The sequence below is a fragment of the Papilio xuthus genome, unplaced genomic scaffold (genome assembly GCF_000836235.2).
Source record: "Papilio xuthus unplaced genomic scaffold, Pxut_1.1 DF825928.1, whole genome shotgun sequence".
Taxonomy (NCBI): domain Eukaryota; kingdom Metazoa; phylum Arthropoda; class Insecta; order Lepidoptera; family Papilionidae; genus Papilio; species Papilio xuthus.
Genome location: NW_013532721.1, coordinates 1,680,860 through 1,707,626, shown reverse-complemented (window position 1 = coordinate 1,707,626; position 26,767 = coordinate 1,680,860). Strand labels below are relative to the sequence as shown.

Genomic DNA, 26,767 nt, shown 5'->3' with positions numbered 1-26,767 from the left:
TCCGATATCACACTCTGTTGTTAGTGACACTTAGTAGCGCCTATTTTAACGTTTTATCGAGTGTGAATACGCCCGGAAGCCTGGAGGGCGCTGTTATAAGCCTGGTAATCGAATAATGATGGGTCATACAATGTCGAAACAACCTGTCGTTACAAACAGTTAGACTTTTGTTTTGGTAATTGGTTATTTTAATTCTTAAGTGTTTTTTTTGCTTACGTTATGTTTTTTCTAGTGATCATTTTATTGCAGAAAATCAGTAACTACGTGGTTTTATTTAATAACATTAATAATGTTGTTCATTATAATGATAATTGTCTGGAACGCCTTAGGTTAACATAATTGCGTCTAAAATATTATACCGTTATTATATTTTGTAGTTGTAATTAACAAATATTATTATCATTTATCAATTTCGACAGTGATATGTTACAATAAGAATTTTGTGCAATACTAATAGTGTGATTTTACGTAAAAACATGTAACAGGACTCTGAACTTTTTGTGACCGTATAACAAGAACATGGTATATACCGGCGCGTTTAATATCAATGGGTCAACTTGGAAATATTTGCGTTATTAACGGGCTGGGGATGATTCAGGTCGGCGCGCCCCGAGCGTCGAGGCGAACGCTACTAGCGTTTCTAAGGGTCCGCCACACTCGAGTTAGTCCGCGCCCGCGTCCGCTCCCGCTCCCTCTACCTCTTAAGAGACGCCGTTCGGACGCAGCAGCGGGTCGCACATCGCGCTGACAGTCTTCTCCTAACCGCGAGTGAGCGCGCTGCCTCCGCGGCGCACCCTCTGATTACGCTCGAAGCACATGACTCGAAATGTACCCACATCCGATAACGGACAATTAGCAATTAGTACCGCCAAATAGCACGCGCGAGTTACATTGACATTTCACTTTTATCGTGAGTTTCGCACAAGTGAAATTTTATTATTTGATAAATGGAATGTGTTGTTAAAACGTAACCTTGAATCTGCAATATATTTTTTTTGTTAATGAAATTTAATTTCAAATACCGACGTGGTAATTATTCAAGAAGATGTTTGTGTTTTGTTTGGTTTTTTAAGATAAATAATTTAAAGTAAAAATAGATGTAAAAGTAAATGACCGGCTGTATTGTTTTTGCGCGATGTCTTTTTACTTTGCTAATAATTGATTAAGAATGTGTGTTTTCCAAACCGGTTTTTTGTTTACGGATACGTGCTGATATTGACCTTGATTGAGAATGGAAACAGTGAAACAAAAGTAGAAAAAAAACGTAAGGTAAAGTATTCGCATAGCTATTGTCATAGACATTGATATTTAACTCGTTTTTCGACAAAAAACAACTCAAAAAATATATTTAAAACTACACTAGTAAGTTAATTTGAATGAAACACAGTTACTGTAATTAATTTTGTAATGTCAAAGCGTTTTTAATTAGACAATGGGACTATTAATTTACTCAACAGTAACTACAGAACGCAAACTAATTCGCGGTTACGAGTATAAATTAAAATAAATTCAACCCGCTCTGGTTTAAAATTATATTCTCAATTCTAAAATTTTACTATAATACCATAAGAATAGAAGATACTATAATAGTTTGCATAAATAATTATAATGCAACTGCTTCACGCCAGTGATTTTATGTTATTCTTTTTTTCTTTAATAACAGAAATAGGATATAAGTTGAAGTTAATATCATACGTACTTTTAAACATTTTGAAACATTATTTTACAAGCCTTACATTACAGGTATATTAGCTTTCGCCCGCGAGTCCGTCTGTGCGGAATTATAGAAAAACTTAATTAGTAGCCAATTTTTTCTGCTAGTATGTTCTACATCTATATCAAATTTCAATTAAATCCATGCAGTAGTTCTGGTAATACCTTCTAACAAACAATCATCCATCTATCTAAACATTCTCATTTATAATATTAGTAAGAATTCAGATTACAATATCTTGGATTAAGGGCTTTATTATATCTTGCTTGTTCATTTAGTAATATCAAACTTCACATTGCATAAGTTACGTTTCCGAATATGGCAACCGACGTGAAAGGCCATTAGCTCACATGTGCCATGATTAAACTAAAAAATGGCATGACTAATTAGCAAATGAGCTTGAGATGAAATTGCATTACGGTGGTATGTGTAGGGGTTGTTATGTAACCTATTGTATATTAAGTAAAAAGTATCTTAATGGTTAAATCTGCCAAGCTGCTCGAAGAATTAACCATAAATAAGTGGAGGCTTATAGTATGCTTACCTTAAGTCGTCGTTGTTACTGGCTCTATCACTATTTAAATGTCTTTTTAAAAATAAACAACATCCTAATAAGATTTAGGAAATATTTTATTTCTGAAGAGGTTACGTAAATCAATCATGTGAAAATTAGAATAATTTTGAGAGCTTTTTATAGGATAAACTAGTTTGGTTAGTTTTTAATTCCTAAATTCAGAGAAGATAATTCGAAACATATTAAAAGTCTTTAGAAAGAATTAGGCGTTATAACACAATTTCAAAAAAAAAAAAATAACTTTGAAAAATTCTTTGATATTCTTAATACAAGGGCGTAACTCGGAACTATTTTTTTCTGTTACGGCTTACTCTAGTAACTGTCGTCTGTACATAATCCTTCGCTGAGTAGGGACCATTTTCTGTAATAAACACGCAAAGCCTATCTTCTAAGTAAATAAATGCCATACATTTACAGCTTTGTATAAATAAGTCTGCAGTAAAGTATAAGTATGTATATTGTTAAGCTGGAATCAGACATATTAATGTATTTAATCCTATTAATATAATTTTTCTTTCCTCGGGATTGAGCTCTGAATTGGGAAAATAGTTATTTTTAATGCCTGCATTGGTATGCAGTGGAAACGTGATATAATTTACACAAATATAATATTAATATTACGACAGTCGTTATTTAAAATTGTACGTAGTAATTTACAATAAGTATATTTCATTATTATTTCATACTTATATTTCCACATGTTAATATATATTTAAATTAAGACATAAGCTTATAATGTATACTATATCAAATAAAGTTAAACTAAAAATAAAACTAAATATAATATAATTTTTTATTGTGGAAAAGATATATTTTGTACATTTTAGTTCCATCACTTCTGGCTCTCAGCTAAATTTTATTAAACATAAAAGTTTAATTAAAACCTATTGAGTATTTAAAGCAAATTATTTTTCAAACAATAAGTAAATTAATTTACGAAATTAATTTAAACCAGTGACAAAAAGTCGTTGGGTTCTAACAAACGTGAACGTGCAAAACAATTGATGTAAACATATTAGTTCACGCGTTGTGATTAAATGCGGGATTACGATTCGCATGGGGTACTGTGCGCCGTTACGAGGAATAATTTTACGTCGTATACACGTGTGTTACCAGCAAATCATGTACGCTGCCAGTTTCTAATTTTCCCCGACAAATCATCAAGAATCGCAAAATTACACATCGAACGAATGCATTTCCAAATTCACCTTTTAGCCCAGAAGAGTACCGCACTGACTTGTGTTATAACATATTCCATCCTTTACAATACGACGCTAAAATGACGATACAAAAGTGATGCTAAATTCGAAACACAGTTACATTTCGCCAGTTAGTATAGCATTTATTGGTCTGGTCTGAAGTAACATAACGCGTGCAATTATAAAATTAATAAAATTGCAATGTCTGTATGCAATATTTAAATAAAAACATATGTCGCGGACAAGTTGTATTTGCGTTGCTTTTAAAGAGAATTCAGTTTTTAATTTTTTTGTCTGTCTGTGTGTTTGTCTGTCAGTGCACCAAGCAGCGCTGTGACGAAAAGGTAGCTAATGTTTGCGGGGATATTATAGATTCCTTTTACTTATTATGATGAAGCCGCCAGTTTGTAATTAAATTTGGTCAACATTCGTTTAAAGGAGTCTTTACGATATTCCAAGGATAATTACAAACAGGCTGTGTATACAATTTTCCAGTAACATGTATATCCGTTCCAGACCATTTCAGATTTATGTCCTGTGACGACAGAATGTCGCCAGGGATAAAATTCTTTTAGATGATATTGCCCATTCCTTCCAGAGGCCTTCTATCAATTTCGCATGTCAAACGACAGGCGACTATTATTAAATCACTCGATAAAAATGTCACTCGTTACTTTGAAGTTAAGCTTAGCAAATTGTGTCAACAGATCTCTCTTAACGATATTTTTAATTTCGTAAATGGTATTGCATTCATATATAAAATAGATTTAAATAAAAGGCGCTTCGATGAAATTACTTTGAAAGGATTGCAGGTTTACTAAATAGTAGTTACACTAAGAGCAAACGAGAAAATCTACAGGTTTTTACTTAATACAAGACCATTTTCATACAGTGGGGAATACAATAAAAAGTTTTTCTGAATGTTATTATTTTTTATTATTTATTTTTACCACATATTTGCTTAACATTTGAATAAAAATAATGCGTCTTTTAACATTATAAGTAATGAAAGGAATGAAAGAAGTCTTTTACCCCACATAGTTTTCTTTTCATATATCAACGCTATAAATTGCAAACCTTTTGCTAAAAATACTTTGGAATAAACCATAAATTATTTTTTAATCTATTTAAAAATAGCAACACTATTGTATAGTATAAATACAATATTGGCATGCTCTTCTATTTTATTAATATAACCATTCCACTAGATTATCTTTACATCTGCCTACTCGATAAATCTAGCGCATAATTCATGCTACATTTACTTGTATTCTACGAGAAACATTCTTATTTCCGAACCAATGAAACTATACAATATAATTAGATAGTAATTTTTAGTATTCAATTATTTATAATTACTACATCAAAATCTACAGAAAACAGTAAATAAGGGACTTGACAGACGGACGGACGCACAACGAAGTGATCCTATAAGAGTTCCGTTTTTTTTTCGTATAAGGTACGGAACCCTAAAAAACAACATATATAAAGTTCTTTAATGAGACTAAAGTCTATCATTAAAGATACTTTACTATACATTTTAACTTTTTTAGATTCAGCACATAAATATTTTTTATTTTAGAAGAAATGTCTTATAATTGCATATATGACCCTATTTAAAATCTTTTATATAATTTCCAATGTCTTTTATGCTAATGAATAAAATAAATATTTTATTTATTTTTAAAGTGGTAAAAGCCTACTAAAATTTATTCGGTGGGATTAAATGAAGTGACGAGGATATATGTCGACGGAGAGTTTTGCTGATCTCCAAGGGTTCTATGTGACAATAAATTTGAATCGAACATTTTATTTCCAAGAGAATTGCCCGTAACCCTTATCAAAGTGTACGTGGAATGTGGTAACAATAATATCAATGTTGTTAAACTGCTCCATATCATTTTGTTCTCATTTAATATCAAGTTGAATGTTTTTTTTTCTGATAACGTTATGTCATAGTTATTTCTATATATAGTTTTTATATCATTTCCTTACATTTTGTTATTATAATCCCAACTTGTAATTATTGGACGGGTTTAGTTTCGAGTGAAGTACGAAGTATAGACCGACCGGATATTTGACCCGGTGGATATGTTAAACCAAATTATGGTTGATCACTAGCAACCTCTTGTCAATATCAAAAATTGCCACATTGTCCTTTTCGTACTGCAGCTGTTATACTCGTATCATGTTTCTTTCTTTATGCAATTTACTATGCCCATTTAGGTTTTATATATTTTCCTATAACTAACAACGAATCTCACCGAGCTAGAGGTCCTTTTTAAACTATGTTTATATAATTTTTACTTTACTTACAGTTCATGTACCATTCCAACTAAGCTCTATGCTTGTGCTAGGACATGGTTTAGGACAATAGTCCAATGGGAGGATTTGAATCTCCTACCTCGGGATCGGAAATCCATACCCTTAACAATTAGGCTATTACTCTTCGCTATTTTAGTTTATCCTTTTAAATATAAAAAAAATTGTGTTGATATAAGATAGATCTTTTAACAAATTCAAAGTAAAATAACACATGAGAAATTGCAACAATTTCAATTCACTTGGAGCGTAACATTGTGAAAGCAAAGCAATGTCAGAAGACCGGAACTATCGCTTTATCAGCACAAAATATCCAGTTAGTTTCTTATGTTACATTTATGTAATACTGCGTGACTACATGTCATCTTGTACGTTGTTTCTTTCTACTCTTAAACATTTATCAGTTACTAATCTACGTTTTCGTGTTTCCTCAATCATTACTCTTCCCCTTCTTCAAAAACGATTAGAATCTAAAAACACATACGTCACTTATTATTAATTCTTTATTAGATCATTTAAATTAGTAGCATAAATATTAAATAATGCAATGTTCAAGTTTCTATTTCAATTTCTCTGTATAAAATATAATATACAAAGTAAGTATTACATACACAATGTGCAGTGCATATAAATAAAATCAAATAATACCTCGCGTTCTACAAATTCCATTCGACGCGTCAGCAAATTTCAATTACACTTGTTATGAAAAATTGTTCGCTATATTTTATACTATTTTGCTGACGTTACGCTGCAACAGTCAATTTGCTATAAAGTTGGTTAGTTACACTTTTGTCGCAAGTTATAATGAAACGTCCAAAACATATATAAATGCATTTTAACATTTTGTTTCTAAGCAAAAAATGTTAATTAACAATGTATTGTGTTATATGTTTTATCACCGTATTTGTTTCCAGACTTATTATGTATAGACAAATAGTATAGTAGACATTTTATTTCTACGATTTTTTCTGCATTCCTTGTAACCTTAATCTAAATGCCGATAGAATACAGTCAGCTATTGAAGTGCTTTTCAAACTACTAATAATGCCGAATATATTTATCATACAGTTGCCAAGTTATTTTCACTTTGAAGTTGTATTTAGACTGGATACTCTTAGTACTATAACTAAAATGCATGTAAGTGGTTTAGCAAGTAACGTATTTTGATCTCAATCCACCTACTTATGCTTCCATTGTTTTATAACTAATTTGGATAGAAAAGTCTATAGTAAATAGATAACCCAAAGATTATATAGAAGCACGCGAAGAAAGCGAAGTAAGATGTCGTGACAAACAGATACGTATAACATCGTTATTATAACGTAATTACTTGATGGTCTAAAGTCTAAAGACGCACGCAATAAATGTTCCAACAATCAAGTCTCTGAAAGTTGAAAGCAGAGATCACGATAATCTTTACTTAACCCTCTGAAAAGAAAATTGCTTAACGTCACCGACGAAGGTTACTCGTACTTATGGTCGGCAATTTTCCATTTCAGAAAATTTTCTGCAGGCCTTTTTAAATAAATCTTTATTATACTTAAAGTCTATTACAGCATTGGCATTAACCAACCTTTTATGTTTATGCTTTTAACCCTTTTTTTTTACGCCTTTCAATTTTTTTTAACAAAAAGAGATTGCGCATTAAAGTTGACGTTTAGGTATATTTTTATATGCCCTCACAAATATGCTTCGAATTCTAAACACTTACGTCTACGTAGCCTTTATCGGCATTACATCGGAACCATGCAGGGAATGTCACGTAACCATCCCTTACTCGCCGCTCCCCCGCCTCTAACCAACGAAGGTCGCATTACATACCCTTCAATACACAAACTGCCATACTCATAATTCAATGGACACAAGTGAATCGCTGAATGTAGTTCTAATGTAGATTTCTTTACTTAAGTATTTCTCAAGTTAGATTCTGTGTGTGAGAGTATGACTGATAAACAATCATATAATAGGTATTAATGTCTAATCAAAGATAATAAAATGACAATGTTTAAACAGAGAGATATTATTAAGATTAGATCCTTGTATTTATCAAGGTTTTGTTAGTCTTTATTAGAGACATAAGGCAACAATGTTATTGTTAGAACAAAATTATTGTTTTACTAAAATAAAGAAAAGTTGGACATTAAGGCATAGGAGACAAAATCGACGGTAATTTATATTTATATTGTAGTGTTTTACAAAAAAAACGGCAATGACTGATGTTTCTGGTATCTTAAAATATGTATTTTTAAGATTACTGTTTATTAAGAATTCTAAAGCGTCATTTTTATCTTTAAATATCAGCAGTACGCGATGTCTATTTAATGAAAACTTCTATAATCTTTTAGGTGCCAACAAAAATATAAATAAAAAGAAAAATAGGTGGAAACAAAGAAAGATCTGATCTCGTTCAAGTAAACAACGAAGAGACTATTATAATCGTCATAAAGCAAACACGCCTTTATTATGCGCTGCGCAGTTCTCCCTCCGCAACGTATTTACAATTTATACAGACGTACAAACAAACTTCAATATTCGAATATGTTATCCCCAAGGAAATGGCGAGGTGACGGCAATGTCATGAATGTATATCTAATGGAACTCAATCTTTAATTCATAAATCTGATTTTTCTGCGTCATTATAATTCAGAGGACAAATGGGACGCTTCACAGTAGTCACGCGAATGCAGACTTCGACCAGGAAATCGTAAAGTTTTTGAATGAAAAATTATATTTAATACTGGAAATTGCTACTGCGTTATCGTTAGACTTTTTGAATCGAGTCGTAAATTATTCCTGCTATTGTAGATTTGGGGTATGACTTCGGAATTTTACACGTCTAAATTATACGAATTTTAAGATATATTTTTGAATATTTTTATACTTGGCATTTCCTTGAAACATTGTATGCGTTAACATGTGATTTTAGGGTTTTGAATTAAAGTATAATAGTCCTTTAGGTATATTATTACGTACAATTTTAACTTTTTTATAAGCGGAAGAAACGAAGTGACATGCAATAAAGCTACATTAAAATAAAAGATTTCAAAAAGTTGGAAAAAGAACAATCATGCTTCAGATCGGCATTGGAATGTCGACTGCCAGTTTTCATGTAGCAATTTACACTCCTGACAAGCGGGACGTGCGTTGCGAAATATTTCGAAATTCCTGGACTTAAAAAAGCTGAAGCTTTAGTTTTCTACTTTTCTTTTTTTTTCTCATTTTGACAGTTCCTACATTGTTACTTAAAGAAATATGTTTAAATGATTGTTTTATAAATCATTTGTCTTTCGTTTTGTTCTCATTCTTTTATGAACAATATTCTCAAAATATATTTAACAAATAGTGATCGGAGGAACAAGTTATTTTTTTAATGAAAATATAGTTTTTTCTATAAATAGCTAGAATTAAATAAATTGTATAATAACAAATTCAGCTATGTTTTATAGTACTACTGCGACATTTGCATTGATGCACATTCCCGTCTCAGTTTTCAAAGAGAATATGAGAGATAACAATATAAATGTACGTATATTGAAGTCGAAACACACACTTAGATAGTTTTGCGACTAGAAGCTCGTCCGTTACCTATGCGTGATGTAACGATTGACGTCATCAGAAAGCGATTGACACATAATACCTTGCACGTGCTACCTGCATTAAAAAAACACAATGATAAGAGCTATGTAGCAAATATGTATTTACGCAGGATTTTTTTTCGCAAAATTAGACTGAATACGATGAGGACGCCTAACATCGTGCCAGGGAACATTGTTGGAGATTTTATTAGAGCTTCACCTCAACTACTTTCTTATTCCTTGTTATTGCTAAGGTTAAGTTTTCTCTTTTGTTTCTGAAAGTTGAATCAACCGACTATGGTAACGTCTATGCCGCCTAATTAAAAAAAGTAAAAGCATAGACTTATCTCGCATCAACAGGGCACAAGTAGTAGAATTAATTTAGTTACAATTGAAATTAATATAGCTGACAATTACAAATTAAGTAGTTGTATGTATGTCGTTTTAGACATTATTAATTATAATACAATTCTTTGGCGCGAATGACGTGCTTTCGTTATTAAGTCTAGTGTCAGAATGGATAGCGAGGGGATAAAAACGTCGATATTTTAGTAAGGCTAGTGTTGAGTCAATACACTGGCTCATTTCCGGATTTTCTTCCTAACAGTAGTAAATTTAATGAATCTAGAAAGTCCGAAATTAATTTAGAGTCATGTTAACCCGCAGGAAAAATGTATACTTCTTGGATAAGAAAGGGAAGACGTAAATGTCTTGGTGTTGTAAAAACATTTCTTATCTTATGAGTAATGTGCTTCTTTGTTTCAACATAAATAGTCCCTATTGCAATTTATAAACAAACATGTTATTGTTTTATTAATTGTCACTTGTCACTACAATACGGAGAAATTACAAGTCATTCGGTCATTGGCACAAAATAAAACCCTCCGTTAATGTTGACGCCATTTTGAAATTAAAAGAAATAAACAGATCCGTGTACTTTATCAAAGATAAATGAATTCCAATGTACAAGAACTCTCTTCGCTTTTTAATATTCATGAAGTTGCTCCCACGTCTAAATCCAGATCGAATTGTTTCTGTGTAACAGCAAAGTAATTATTTCCACGAACTTTGTATCGCAATGTCTAAGGTCGAAGATTAAATTAATATTATCTCATAAATTTTTACGGTTCATATTTAGTTCGAAGTCTCGCGTTATTTGTACATCGACTTCGAAAACTTGAACAAGCTGATCTTTGTTTAAAGTTAACTTAAGCTAGAATACATAAACATAAAGTCAAAAGAGCAAGCAATTCTCGATTATTGTTGGTCGTTGAATATGGTGTGTAATATAATAACTTTTTGACTTAAGACGATGATAGATATTTAATACTAGCTACCGCCCGCGACTCTAACCGCGCGTAATTAAAAAAAACTTAATTAGTCGCCTACGTGTTCTTCCAGAATATGTCCTAAATCTGTCAAATATCAACGACATCCATATAGCCGTTTTGGAGATTCCTTTAAATAAACATTCATCCATCCATCCATCTGAACATTCGCATTTATAATATTAGTAATATTTTATCCGCCAGAATAATAAGCTTTCCTGATATGAAGTATTTGTTCTAGACCTCAGTTGTAGGTAGTATTTACAAATAGTTAAGCTATATCTTAAACAAACATAGTCGAGATCGAAGTCGTTTCGGATATAAATATTATACAGGCAATAAATACAAGTCCTATCGTACTATTTACTTACGATATATGTTTACTTTCATATATACAACACAAGAAATATTTACCACAGAGAACTTATGATTTTGAAGTCTATAATTTATTCTGTGGATTTTCTTTAAAAGGCGTCTTGTTGAATGAGTTATTGGATTCAATATACTTTACATTGTCGCTACACGCTGTCTCGTTTAACACCAGAACACATAACATAATTCATTTAGAATTATAGCCGCATTGGAAGTGATATGGCTGTTCGCATTTGAATGACATTAAATTAGGTGCTATGACATTTCCTTTCCCTTTCGGAACTCAATTTATAAGCAAATTTCTTCAGACTAATTGAATAGATAAAAAAAAATTCGCGAAGAATCGCGATATTCAATTTTTCGTTTGTTCTTTTTACGTAGTAATGTAAGTGACGGAGGAAAATATTCCATTACTAGATGTCGCCCGCGACTCCGTCCGCGCGGAATTGATAAAAAACTTAATGAGTAGTGAATGTGGTTTTCCAGACTATGTTCTACAACTGTGATAATTTTATGAAGACACGTTAAGCCGTTTCGTTTAGCCATAATTCCATTCAACCATCTAAACTTTCGCATTTATAATATTAGTAAGAAGTAAGATAGAAGACATTTTGAAAATATATTACACTTAAATAACGTAAGAAATACTGTAACTTAATTGTCGTAAGTAGTACGACCAATGCTTTTCTTTTGGCCCAAATTAGATAATGGTCAAAACTGGCTGTACCTAAGTACTAAATGGTCCTAAGTACTTTTTTGTACTCTTTATCAGTAACAAAAAACATTATAAAACTTACATATAAATACCACTTCTCGGAAGGTTTAAAACAAACAAGTGCAGGTGCCGCTTAAAAGACGAAATTAGAGACTTGAAAAAACAAATTACGCAATTTTGCTGACAATCATCTCAGATGGCTTGCCGTTTTACTTTTGTATAGACGTGTTGGTATTTAAATGTCAATGAGACCGTGGGTATCCACGTGTAGAAAAATATACTACTGTCTCTGTTTATTCAAAGGGAAAGAGAGGGACGAAAATGATACCCACGGTAATACGATCCAATGTAATACACACTTGATAGTAAGAAATGCTTGTAAATATCAGCCCTCATCACCTGCCCTTGTCCCTACGGAGGGTCGGCACAGAATGTATTACTTTCCAATATCTATCAGCCGTTATATCTGAATTTACTAAATTATAAACATAAGATATCATGTAAGTACAGTTTTTCTTATAAGAAACTTCGTATAAAGTCTAAATAAAACTGTAAGTAAATATTACTTTCGTCTCTTCTTTAACAGTACTTTACTAGTCAAATTTAAGGTACACAAATTGTAGGTTATTGATATTATTACGTATGTAAATTTCCTCATTATCTATTAAGCCTAATAAACATTACTATTAACAACAAAATTACCATTCGACTACAATATATTACGTAATAAAAGAAATACCATACGGAAGCACTTTCTGCTACGGACTGCTAACTATACCGATCGCACCGTTTAATATATTCAAGTGCATGACAAACAGTGAGACATTGAATAATTAGCGACAATATTTCGTCGTTAAGTGCTTATTATGATCGTCTTTGGTGGGCTGCGGCCAGCGCGCACGTTCACTGTTAGTAAACAAATACAATCTTACTACGCCGCGTCTGTACTACAAAGATAACATTAAGAATCGACGCATAAAAAAATAAACCTTGCGACGAAATAATATTTTTTCTTCAATATTGACAAGTATTATCTTACTTCTTATTAATATTATAAATGCGAAAGTTTAGATGGATCGGTAGGTATTTGTTATAATTAATCTCCAAAACGGTTAAACGGATCTTGATTAAATACAGCACAGATGTAGGCTACTTATTAAGTTTTTTTTTTCATTCGCGCGGACGAAGATCCAGGGCGACTGCTAGTAAACATATAAACATGTGGTCAAGTAGTTGTTAAAATATAAACATTCTTATTGTCTTCTGTGTAACACTAACGGACACCGATTAGACTGAATAAGTTGCCTGTTGTTGTCTTTTGTTGACTCTAAATTACCTACCAGATAGAACACGTTCGTAAACAGTGTTAGAAGACGATCGTAAAAGATAATAGATAGAAGAAAAGAAATAAGTACGAATACTTTTTTCTACTACGCTAATCGACCAACATGGTTAAACGGCGTGTATTGAAAGTCTTAATAACATTTTATAATACTATATAGTATTAATACATTTTATTTGAAACTAAATTATATTTGATTTTTATCATATAACTTTGAAGTTGGGGAACAAATTTGTTTTAGTCTGATTTTAAAATAATACTAAATTAAAATAAGATTTACAAGCACAATGCCATTTAATTGATGTGTCATTAACCTTAGACTGAATGGAACAATGGTCTACTTCACGATTCAGTTCCCAAAACAACTACTTTGTTAGTGCTTCAAACAAAAATATATCTATAAAGATAATTGTGCTTACAGAGCAAGGTTGTGAAGATATTGTTTAAGGTATAACATAAGAAAAAATAATGTATAATAGATGATTTTGATAATTCACAATTCGTATAGTTTTTAATGTTTCATTTGTTATCTACGATTTTCGTTATATCGAAAGTTTGTGCTGAAAACACTATTCTAAACAACAACTTGTTCTTCTAAAAGCTGTATTAAGTTTTTTTTGTTTATAGCATTCTGGAGTTTAATGGATCGTGTTTTTGATAGTCACTGATAGTAATCCGTTTATTGTTAACCTCGATGTTTTATTTAATTATGTGGCCAAAAAATAAATATTATAAATTCCATTAAATTAACTTAAAAAATCGAATACTTTTAGAACATATAAAAGACACCATAACTACTTATTATACAGTGAAAATATCAAATGAAAATTTACGTTTAACCAATGACTCGTTAAAACAAAAGACCATGCAAGTTAATATTATAAAAGCGTTTATCATTATAATAGAAATTGGATATAAAACAAACATAAGCTTGACTGTTAAACGAATACGGCATTGATTCGTTGCTATCCCAAACAAATATTGGCGCATGTTTATACACTCGAAATGGGTGCTTGCCTCGTTCACGCGATGTCGTGATAATTATATTTTATAGGTTTGAATATCATTTACAAATTCGACCTGAGTATACTATATTATTGAATATAAAATAGATATGCTCTTTCAACCGTTACAAGATGGAAAGGCAGATTGTACGGATTTCCATTTATCGCAATTGTGAAAAGATAAGAGACCCCCCTGGTTAGTGAATTAGTGTACCTAATACTATTTAAAATTTAATTTACCGTTGATTTCTGTATAAAATATGTCGTCATCCTTGTCATTATCTTAAAAAATTCAGAGATAACAATATGATTTATACATGTATTTTGGTATCAAAAACCACAGTTAGTATGTAAAATCATTGTTTTCTTCATCGCTATTCAATAAAAAATAGTGATCCAATATATTTTTTTTGCCAAGAATCTACTCAAGCATCGGAAGTATAAGTTAATTTACGATGCTGAATGGATATAGATCTTAGAATATTTCTAGTGTTCGAACGCAATGTTTGTATAAATATTCCATTTCCCGTTGAAATCCGGCGTGCATAATATTTTGCGTAGCAAAAAGCACGTACGTCACGACCGTACCGAACAAACATTAGTCTAAGTTTTAAAATAATATGTATTATATTTAATCTGCAACATTGGCGTGGAAACCTTATAAGTACGGATTACCGCAGCGTTATCTTATATCGTCATACGATACATATTAGTTACAATAATTTTACCTGATTTAGTTTCATAAAAAAATATTAGACATCCCTACGTGTGTACCACAAATGATTGCCGTATACTTAATTAAAAAGTAAGTCTTCCACAATTTTATTTTTAATCGTTTATCTTGGTTTCATCTACTGATATACAAAATCTGCTACAAAGTTACTACTGAAATAAATTACGTAAATTATATTTTTAGTTGTACATTTAAAACAGTATTTAATTTATGATATTGCTTATTGGGAAGTAAAAATAATATACTAGTGTTTATTTAATCATTAAAAAATAAAGAAATGCACAAAGTTAATTTTAATCAGATAATCGTGAACAGCTTGATAATATGGAACGGAGTCATTTAAATTCTACACTTTTATATACAGTAGCAAGTGGGCCAGTTTATGTTAATAAACCTTTCGACCAACTTAGCGTGGAGCGGACGACGACCTCACTGATTATTTCGTTACTTCTTATTTCTACGAATTTGTAAACTTCGGTATTTGTTAAACAATTTTTAAATAAATAAAATAACAATCTGTGACAAAAACATATAATCAATCTACTAATCAATTGTAGAAGTATAAAATATTTGAAGTTTTATAATTCGACGAAGAATTATCAAATAGTGATAATTCATAAAACTGTAGTTCTCAAGGTCATTAGATTTATTTCGCTTCGGGTTATTTAGTACAGTAAAATTATAATTTACATTGACGAAATTATTGGGTAAAGTTTTATCAACCGGACTCAAGATTTTCCTTTAATATTATTCAAGAAGTTCGATTAAAATCTATTCATATTTATTTCAATTTAATCGGTATAATAAAATCACGTAGAACTATTAAGTCGGACGAGGTAGCAGCAGACTTTAATGTCTTGCTGGAATAGATCCAAAATCTCGTCGTATAAATTTCTGTCGCCGCAGCTATTCCGTGATCCTTGTTAATCAAAGCGAGGAGAGATCCTGTAAGCCTCTTTTATTAAAAAAGGAATGTGCAGTAAAGTCAAAAGGCTCGTTTTATAGACCATTTCTTCAGTTTTAATGTCCTGATGCCTAACTACTGGAGACAGTCATAGATATTGTTTAAATTGATCCGTAATAAACTGTTTTTTTTTTACTTGAAAAACCACATAAAAGTGTGTGTGTGTCTGTAGCATCAAAGTAACATAACTCTTGAGAGAGTCTTACATTAAAACAATATGGAAGAAATAATTTGTTCAATTTAAATTGTCTATGACTCATTGACTTCCACATAGAGTTAACTCTTGTAACGGCTGGTCGCTTTTTATAGCTCTAAAGTACTTTGGCTTCTTCCATTCAATAGTGACGTGTTGGACAGGTGCTCGATAAACATAATTATTGGTGTTGCGTGTCGGACAACAAAACATCACAAAAGTACTTGCTTGACACATTGAACGTAAGGTGTTGTTTCTTTTCTGTCTTTTGTTGGAATAAAAAATATATCTATAGACTTGTATACAAACGTATAATGTTAATTGGTATTCATATAATTTTATTAGTATTGTATACAAATGTCAACATGTTTAATTCATTATTTTATCACAATACTATGTCGTAAAAGACTTGCGTGACTGCGTCAATTAAAATCTTGAATGAATGATCTGTTTCAATTTAATAAAAAAGAATTCAATTATATGTTTTGTATTTGATAACGTGGATAACCATATTTTAATTCAATTCTGTATTTTTGTATAGCTTGATACACAATGGTGGTATGCTTTGGTGCTTGGAATTCTGGAAGGATAAATAAATACTGTATTTTATATTTAAATCAACATTAACTAAGTTTACGAATAAATAATGAGAGATATCTTTCGAGGTCTTTGTGATAATCTTACTTCTTATAATATTTTAGTGGGAATGATTGGATGGGTGTTTGTTTAAAGGTATCTCCAGAACGGCTGCATGGATCTCGCTGTAATTTAGTATAGATGTAGAATATAGTCAGGAAGACCACGTCGGCTACTAATTAAGATTTTTTTAATACCGCGCGGACGGAGTCGCGAGCAAAAGCTAGTCTACTTTTTAATTTACAAGTGAGCTTACTTTACATTAAATTGATTGTGTATACCGATGTTAAGCTAGTTGAATGTTTTTTTAGATTAAATTAATTAACTGAATCAGAGTATTACTAAAGGTAAGAAACGTCACAAAGGGCAAGTCACGTAGGTAATTGTTGTTCACAGTGTTAATAATACGTAGTGTGTCCGTAATTTATTAAGCAATTTGCCGACCATGAGATCTAAGAGTAATAATATAAAATGAGAACCCTTGACCCTGACTATGCGTGGTAACGTCATTCAAGACTTTGAATGTATGAGAGTAATGTTACTTAACTGGATTAATTAAATTAATTTTTGACTATCTAATTATTATTATAGAATTATTAATAATACAAATAAAATATCTAAAAGCTTGTGTTTGAATTTTTGGGTAGTAATCTCGAAAGTTTTCTGTATAAGTATTGAGAAGTTTAGTACAGTTCGGGTTTGTTTTAGTAGGTACTTACGTATCCAAATCGATCTAACATAAACCAAACTAGTAAACAAATTCACTTAAAACAATCGAAGTAATAAAACCGATTCTATAGTAAGGCTGAAGTATAAAGTGATAAAAAGTATACTACCATTGGAACTCGAATACGTTACTATATTTTGTCGTTGAAATAAACGACTTTTACTACTTGTTTTTACAACTCAGGTAATGGATTGATTACATAATTAAATTCGACAACGAGGAAGTAAAGGTCGTGAGGAGTTTTTAGACTTGCACCAAAACATTGTACTAAGAATTTTACCTCAACAAATATTTGTTAATGCACAAAAAACTACAATGTATATGTAACAAAAAACGAATAATAGTTGAGAATTAATTGCAAAATAAAATTTGATTAACGTGAAAATAATTTAGCTAAATTCGGTACTTATAAAAAGCCTTCAATGAAACTTTCATATTTTCAGCGACTATAAGAAGGTAGTGAATCGCTTAATAGCCTAATTATCTAAAGTACGGTTTGCAAAATGTAGTCGTGGTTGAGGTTATTTCGTCCGTCCTCGGCGAACTATACAACTTTTTAACTTTTCTTTTAAATTAAGGTCATGTAGCACTTAAACATTAAAAGTTATTTTTAATTCCAATATATGAAAATTATCACAGTAATAAATTTAAATATAAATAATAAATAATCAAAAGTTATATGTACATACATATATTGTTCGAACAAAATCTACATTAAACGATTACCTTTACTACTAAACAATATTTGTGCGACAATGATAATCTTAATTCTTATAAATGTTTAGATGGATGTATATTTGTTTGAAGGAATCTCTTAGATAGAGAAGGAAAGATTTTTTAATCCACGCGGACGGAGTCGCGAGCTACAATTAGTAATTACCAAAATTGTATTCGAGCTAACGCATGCATTTATGTAAACATTACGTATGATATAAGACGCAAGTGCCTATATAATTACAAATCCTCTACATAAGGTTTCATATAATTATTCTTATACTGAAGCCTACCTATCCACATACATAACATAATTACGTGACATTTAAGTTATTGTTGCTTCAATCTGCGACTTGTTTATATTTTGTTCTATTTATATTTGACCTACTTTTCTCATTACATTGTGAAGACACTAAAAGCATAAATTAAACCACTAAATGGGCCGCTTAAGTCAGACGTGAAGGGAGCAATTAGTAATGAATGTAAAGCATTCAAGTTTGAATATTAAGTTAAACTTAGGCAGTTTTCGGTTACCTTTCTATGAGGTATAGACCTCTTATTAGTACTTGTACAAGTAAACAATTTTAAAGATGTTTTAAGCAATTAATTGTTGCACTCAAAAATAGAATAATCCAACAGAAAAATGTAAATAATTTTCGTTTATTTTTTTGCAAAATAACGTATACGTAAAAGTTTTCTAAGAACTTACAGTTTGTGATTTTAAGATACATGGACGCTTTTTTCCTTCTTCGTTAGTATTTTGTTATGTTAAAGGAATTATGGCATTAAAGTAGACAACAATGAACATAATTTACTATCTTATCTATTCCTAATCTATGTTTATATCATTAATTGTAAGTCGATCGATCGATATCGGATCATTCAATTTACATCGTTAAAAAGGAATGTATGCAAATTTGTTTACAATGAAAATAAAGACGTTGAATGACGTTTTTTTAATTATTTATAGTTTCTTGGTGGAGTCTAAAATAAGTTGTGATGTGGCTTTAATTTTGGTGATAAATCTAACGACGTAGTCATTTTTTGCGAATTAAAATTGTTTTCTTAGAGACAATGAAGTACGCAGTTTTAAAACGTATGCACATCCTTCAGACTGAATAATATAACATTCTTCTGATTACCTGTCCAATATTTTTCAATTATAAATTTATTATCTCTTTTTGTATCTGCATAATTTTCTATATTCCTTAGTTGGACTGACAAACATGCATAAAATAATCCTTATATGTAAATATCTGTGCAAATAATAACTGTAATATTATTAGTCGTGGCAATTAATGACATACGAGAGATTAAAATCGTTTAATCAAGTTTATATTTTGTCATAATTCATAAAGTTATGTTAAATAATCACGCGTGTGGTATTTATTAATTGCGCTTTATTAAATGGCATGTGTGCATTTAAGCGTGCTCATTTATTGTTCATTGTTTTTGATGGCACTCGATTTGAATACCACGGCCGGCGTGACGCTGCCTAATTTATCGTTAGGCATGCAAAATGTTCAAGGATGGGTCCGTCGTAATCAATAAACCTTGACATTATTACGACTACATTAATATCGTAATTGAATATTATGGAGAAAATTCATCCATGTATGGAGATGTTATTTAGGAAACTTTTATGTATAACAATACATCTGAGAATGGTTAAAAGCGATTTTTTAAAAGAACTGGTAAAATCTTAAGAAAAAGTCTATTTCATTATATTAGTAGATTTCAGAAATTTATGATTTAGCGGTTTTTTTATTAAAACCTAAAACGAAAACTGTAACATGTTATATTAAGCTTTTACGCGAATATTGGATATTGGCAAGCACTCGCAATTTCAGCTATATATGTCAAGAGCGGTTATCCAGAATATTGTAGCTATTACATATTAGTATTTTGAACCAAAACTACCGTTTGCTGTATAGAGAATCAAGCTAATTCTTCTTATCATAAACTTTACGAATGCATATAGCAAACGTCTATATTAGATTACTTATTTTCTTAATATTCGGTTCTTACATTTGTTTAATGCAATTCGTGATCACGGTCAATGGGTAGTAACAAGTGTGGACTAAATTTAAACGCCTGCCAAAATATTATAGCACGCAAATACATTCGTGTGCGTGTTATGTGTCTTTCAGGCGCACCCCGCACGCAAAGGTCGCGATCAGCGATTAATTGTAGACCCGCCTTGTCGACATTTTATTGCCACTACATCTAAACTACTGTCGAAATAAAGATTGTAAAGATAAGCATCTAAATTAACTAAACACTATAATCAATCATCCACGTTTGAAGTAGGATTAAAAAATAATTTTGTTCATGACTATTCATTTTTAATGAAATTAATAAAATCCTCAATTAGCATATTTAAGGGCTTGTCGCATTAAGGGTTAATGACATTTTTTTTTGTGACACAAAACTGATTTTCAATCTTTAACGTAAATGAATGTAATTTCTATAATCATAATACATTAATATTATGTTATACGTTGCTTAAGGAATAATCTTTCTGAATTTTGACAGGTGTTCGGGAAACATCTGTTACGGCAATGATTAAACAAATTGAAATTAATCTGATATAATTTGTGCTTAGACACTGCAGTTAACTTTTCGTTCAATAATTTATATCTTTAACCCTTTTTACTTGTTTACTATTTATGTCTTAAAGTTCCTATATATGATTACTAGTATTTACGAGACGCATTGAGATAATTGTAACATAAATATAGCTGTAAGTAACCTTAGTCGTATGTCAACAATATCAGCGTTGGGCGTGTGGCCAACAGATGCGGCGATAGTTCCGGTACTTCAATATAACTCCACCTATATCAATGACCTACTAAAATACACAATTTTTCTTAATGCTACGCTTTTTTGAAACTATTTCTGTTCTTCATTGAACGCCGTAGTATCTAGAAAATGTAAAAAAGATTAATTGAAGACAATTTAAATTGTCTTATCTTACTTTGAAAAATCTTTTTAGTAAATAACGTTAAAAGTGTGGTGGAATCATTGCTATCGAAATGAATATACGTAATGGCTAGCTAACTGAGACATTTGATATAACAAAATTAAAAGGTTTTTATATTTTAAGTTCTAGTTTAAGATTTTCACAGTAATTTTAATACTTAGCAGGAAATATCGATCGACATTTAGTACATGGTGACAGTAAACGAAAGCGTCTTAAAGCGGATGTGGCGATGGGACTTCATCGACAAAGCCTCTCAGCTCGAGTTCCCACTGAGAATTTCTCAAGCAGATTATATCTCAAGTATTAAGTATACAACAGTTCCTTTAGCTGCTTAAAAAGGACACCAATAGTCTCTTTGAATAAAGACCATCGTGTAATCGCAATTTTTAAACAATTGATCATCGATTTTAACAACGCATTCCATTTTTGAAAATGTAATTTGGTCTTTTTCAACACCAATGAGTTTTCATTTATTTAGTTTGTCAGCAAATGACTGTATAACAGGCAAGTTCTGGTAACCAGTGCTTAAAAATTTGCATATTAATATGTGAGTATACTGAATAAGTGGTGAGATGAGTGGTCGCCACCAGCTGCGGGTACCCGAGGTGCGGGTGAGCGGGGCGCAGGACGACGTCGACGATCCCCCTGCGGCATTGCCGCCCTTTGCGCTCACCCTCGCTTCTATACCTCGTCGTCGACATTCCTGGATATGTGGGTAAGTTTTTTACAATCAATAAAATACTTGATAATATTTCAGCCATATTAACTGACAATGTGAACGAAGAACACTTAAGTATTAACTTACGTGGAAAATGTGTAAAACAAACGCTGCAAAGTTCCGTCACAATATTCATTATTATTTATACGTTTCTACCTTTTTTACAAACTCGCAAACATTGCCATCTTTAAGGTATTTTCCAAACCCATCGAGCAGAGTTTGGCAATGAGAATATGTTAATTAGATAATAGAATTCTATAGATATCGTTGTTGAAAGGAAATGACTCAAGTCGTGCTTGTAATTGTAATGGTATTTTCAGCGACTCGGTGGCCTGAGAGACAAATAATACATCTTAATATTCATGAGGGTTTCTTCAGTAAACCGCTACGAACATTAACACAACAATAGTTTAGATACGCAAGCGTTCATCCTGACGTCGTCCATTGTTTTGAGGACACCTCTGACCGTTTTTGTGTTCTTATCTCAGATCACATTGCTGTTATTTTGTGATCTAAATAGATAACCTTGAATGAAGGGAAATTTTAGCCTAAAAACTCATGTCACGTCCTAAGTAAATTGTTAAATCGATACAATAAATCATTGGTTTTTTGATAAAGCACGTCATCTTTGAAAAATAACATTCGCATCAACGTGAAAGATAATAAATAATGTTTTTGCACACCCTCCAACGAGCACCGACATTACTTAATCACGTAATAACTCATTGCGACGTTGGACCTTGCGTGGCGAGTCACTGATCCGACATTTTACGTCGTTTATTATGCCAACGATGTTCCTATGATTTAATTTTGATGTATTCGTAGCATTACGATAACATACGATGGTCGTTTAAAGGAATACCATTATATCAGTAATATTTCTCCCTGAAGCTAGATGTGAAAAGATTTCTGACAATCCTTACGCCTTTATAGATGGGAAATAGATCAATCTTGTCTCAGGGAAATAACAGTTTGATTCCAATTACCTTTTGGCGCTTCAATCGGAATTCAAATCAACTACTGCTGAGTTCTCGTTAAAGTCCTACGACTATTTAGTTGTTTATCTACTGTCTATGGACGCTCTTTACGGTAACGGTTTGTTTGGTTTTGACCATCGATACAACTTTGCTACCCTGGGATTGAGTTCTAGCCGAGACTAATAATTGCGTATCAAAACGTCACTCTGATCTGTACTTACAAATTAATTTAATCTATTATTTCAATAAGTATAATACCTTGATTAAAATTTATATAAATTTTATCGTTATCATTTTCTGTCGTAAGTTGTCGTTGAACTTAATTAATAATCTAAGCAATTACTAAAGAACTATTCGATTTTTGGTAAACAAAAGTGTATCTTAAAGATATGGTTCTTCGTTAATTTAGACAACATTTGCTTGGAAATTGTCAAAGAGTTTTACCTTAAAGCAATTCAGACATGATATGAGGCAATCCCGTTCCAAAGAACTTATTTTGGTTAATAACAGACGCGAAAAATACAGATAAATAATTCTGATTATCTTTTTAATGTCAGTGTTACATAATAACTGTTTTCGTGGTTTATGTATCCCAAAGTGAAATCTTAATTTAATAGGAATATATTATTTGAAGAAACAATAATTAGATCTGTCTGCGGCACTGTTTGGTGTTTTCTTACAATTTTATTTAACTACCTTTGTCGGTGTTCTGTTCTTTCATAAACGAATTAAGTAGGGACTGAAACCTCTCTGTTGCTTTTAATGATTAATTGAATTTTGTAATTGTTTTGTTTTTTATTGACTTCGATTGGTATATTGTTATTGAATACTAGCTGTCGCCCACGACTACGTCTTCGCGGAATTAAATAAAATTAGAATATGTTTTCTTCAGTTCATTTAAACTGTAGCAATTAAATTATTGGTAAGATTGTATGTTATTTTCTTTTACATTTTATGAAGCACTATTCATGGGTATATGTACAGGGCTACCCGAATTTCATAAAGGAGTTATAACAAATTTTAATAATTATAGAATACGTTCGTTTATAGGGGATTTACTGTTCTTTCTTTTTAGGTATTTGTGAGAAGTAACGTAATTGTCACCAGTTGATCCCCTCGGGAAATAGATAATCCGACAGAGAAACAACTTTGTAATTAAGTTTTATTGTATTTATATTATATGTAATTGAAACGTAGTATTTCAACCTTTGAAAAACCTATATATCTGTACAGTTAATAAAAATGGAGAGTGCGAGTCAATTACCAACTTATGGTTTCAAGGATGGTAATAAAAAAAACTAAAGTTTAACGCCTTAAAAATATTAAGAGCAAAGTAATAATATATTTTATGAATGAATAATGATTAAACAAAATGATATATATATAAAAGTAAATAAAGACAAAAGTCAATCTGGAACCTCACTCTCCGGTTTAATTCACTTAGCAGCAAACAATTCTGTTTTACTAGCTTAAGTACCGGCTTAATGAATTAATTTGATTACTGCTCGAACGAAACCTTTCAGTGGCTTTTTATAAGCTTTCGTAGCTTAGTTAGCGTAGCTAAGTTTATTGGGTCTTTGATGTGATTTTATTGCATTATTATAATTTTCAGAATGTCAAAGAAATGTTTTTGTAGTGATACAAACATCAATACTAAAAATAATAAATATCTTCTTTTTAATTTCTATATAATAATTTCTTAATATTATGTAAATTACAAGTATGAATCTGTGGTCACAAAGATAATTAGACCGATTCTTTTTTAACAACTATTTATACGAAAGTAGGTACTATAATTTTAAACATTCGTGGTTGTTTAATACCATAAACTTCATAGGTTCGTAAGATAGACCGATATGAATACTTACAATATAATTTTCCCACTACCGTACATCCCCAGGAAGTCCTTGACAATGACGCATGTAACTGTACGGAAATAGAGGGTGCTTAAAAAGTCTAATCGTTTAGTACCTCGTGTCTTACAAACTTTATGGTACAGGATAGTACTTTAGTAATTAGAGACACAAACACTAGGTGGAAATAGCTTGACTCTAACGATTTTCTCCTCCAATGACGTCGTTAACTCGCTTCGTATAATTAGTTCATTGTACACTTATCTCTTTGCTTCAGAAGATACTTCTGCATTTTGCTATCGAATTTATTTTATTTAATTTGCTGCGATGTACATTGCTCAGATATGTGTATCTAATATACAAAATTATAACAAAGAGTAATATCGCATATCGATAACAAAAAAAAATTATAAGCTTAGTTTAGGAGTTCAGATATTTATAATTTATCTTGTATTGATTGGATGTTAAGATGTTTATACTTGTTCGCAAAAAAAAATGGACACAGATTCAGAGTTATACAAAACTTAAATAAACTCTGATTAATACTAAACACTGCAAAACTTTAAACAACAAACACTTATACTTATTTTACAGATTCTTGAAAAACAAATACATGCTTACATCCAATGGTTCACGCACCTAATTTGTCAAAAGAGTGGCGTTGACGGGATCAGTTAGAGATGTTGATGTTTTTTTAGAACTTCTGCAAATTCTTGGCATAAAGCACGTCACGAGATGAAAAGATTTCAAAATAAACGTCGTTCATAATAACCTAACACAAATAGACTATGTCTTTACTTTGTCAATCTTTACTAATATGTTGAACTGAACAGTTTGTTTGAACGTAGTAATCTCTGCATAATATCTTATTTTACTTTTTACTAATATTATAAATGCGAATGTTTGGATCTATGGATGTTTGTTTGAAAGTATCTCCAAAACAGCTACATGGATCTCACTGAAATTTAGCATAGATATCAAACATAATGTGGAAGAACACATAGGCTACTAATTGACTTTTTTTATTTCGCGCGGACGGAGTCACGAGAGACAGCCATAACTGTATGAAAACTAATTTTAGATCATTTTAGATTATTTCAGATGTTTCTTTATGCTACGGCAAGGCATGGTGGTTTTAACCACTAATCTCTAGTTCTTATTACGATATAATAATTATGATTGTAGTGCAATTTACTACATTATAGACAGACTCTGGAAACATAAATCTGGAATTTCCAGGTACTTAATAATTGCGACATTATGAAAAACGGCCGAAATGAGGACTAGAACCGTGCGACATATTTGAATCTTTGCCACCATCTATTCTTGTCCTACCCGCGTAAACACGTCTCACTCGAACACTGTCTTTAATATTAATATAACGAGTAATATTCATTAATTCATAAACAACTGCCAAATGACAATTATAAACATTGTATACAATGGATAATTCTAATAACGTCCACTTTGGAGATCATATTTCAGAAACACAAGTTCATCATCGTTTGTGCCATTACCTAGATTCCTCGAATATGAAAAAAACTTTTTTAAATAATTAAATAGAATTTTTTTGACAATAGTAGAAATTTGAGGCATCTACCCATTTTGTAACTTTTGCTAGTAAACAAATTGCAGAGGTACTGTAAGACATAAAAAATGTATCCATCCGTCATTTAAGCAAGCATTCTTTAGTCTTAGTAATACTATAAATGCGAAAGTTTAGATGAATGGAAGAATGGATGAATGTTTGCTAGAAGGTATATCTTCAAAACGGCTCAACAGATCTCGATACAATGTGTAGAAAATAGTCTGGAATAACATAAAGGGTACTTTTTAAATTTTTTTTTAATACTGCGCAAACGGAGTCGTGGGCAAAAGCTATTTAATAAATCATTAGTCAAAAAGATCGTCAAATCTGGATACTACTTATTTTCGCAACCTAATATTATGGGCGTTTCTCATTGTGCAATAGAACTTTATTCTTAATCACGCCTTTGGAAAGTTACCAGGCGATGGAATTCTTTTCCCGACACCGTAGAATTCATCTCAATTTGTTCTCAATCTCAGTTTGAAAGATAGTTTACAAAATCATTGGCACCTCTGGGAAAAAATAGCTTTACTAAA

The 26,767-nt window shown here is 31.3% G+C and overlaps 1 protein-coding gene across 2 annotated transcripts in view; it reads left to right on the top strand.

Moving 5' to 3' along the window:
- dnc (phosphodiesterase dunce) overlaps window positions 1-26,767 on the top strand; it is a 204,712-nt gene that overhangs the window by 56,841 nt on the left and 121,104 nt on the right. The window contains exons 1-2 of one of the 2 annotated variants that reach the window (XM_013322382.1): window positions 765-910; window positions 21,574-21,810. The exons of the other annotated variant lie outside the window; for it this stretch is intronic. Coding sequence (XP_013177836.1) covers window positions 21,668-21,810 — 143 coding nt within the window. The 5' untranslated portion in view covers window positions 765-910; window positions 21,574-21,667. Of the gene's footprint in view, window positions 1-764; window positions 911-21,573; window positions 21,811-26,767 lie in introns of those variants that run through there. 2 annotated transcript variants of the gene reach the window in all.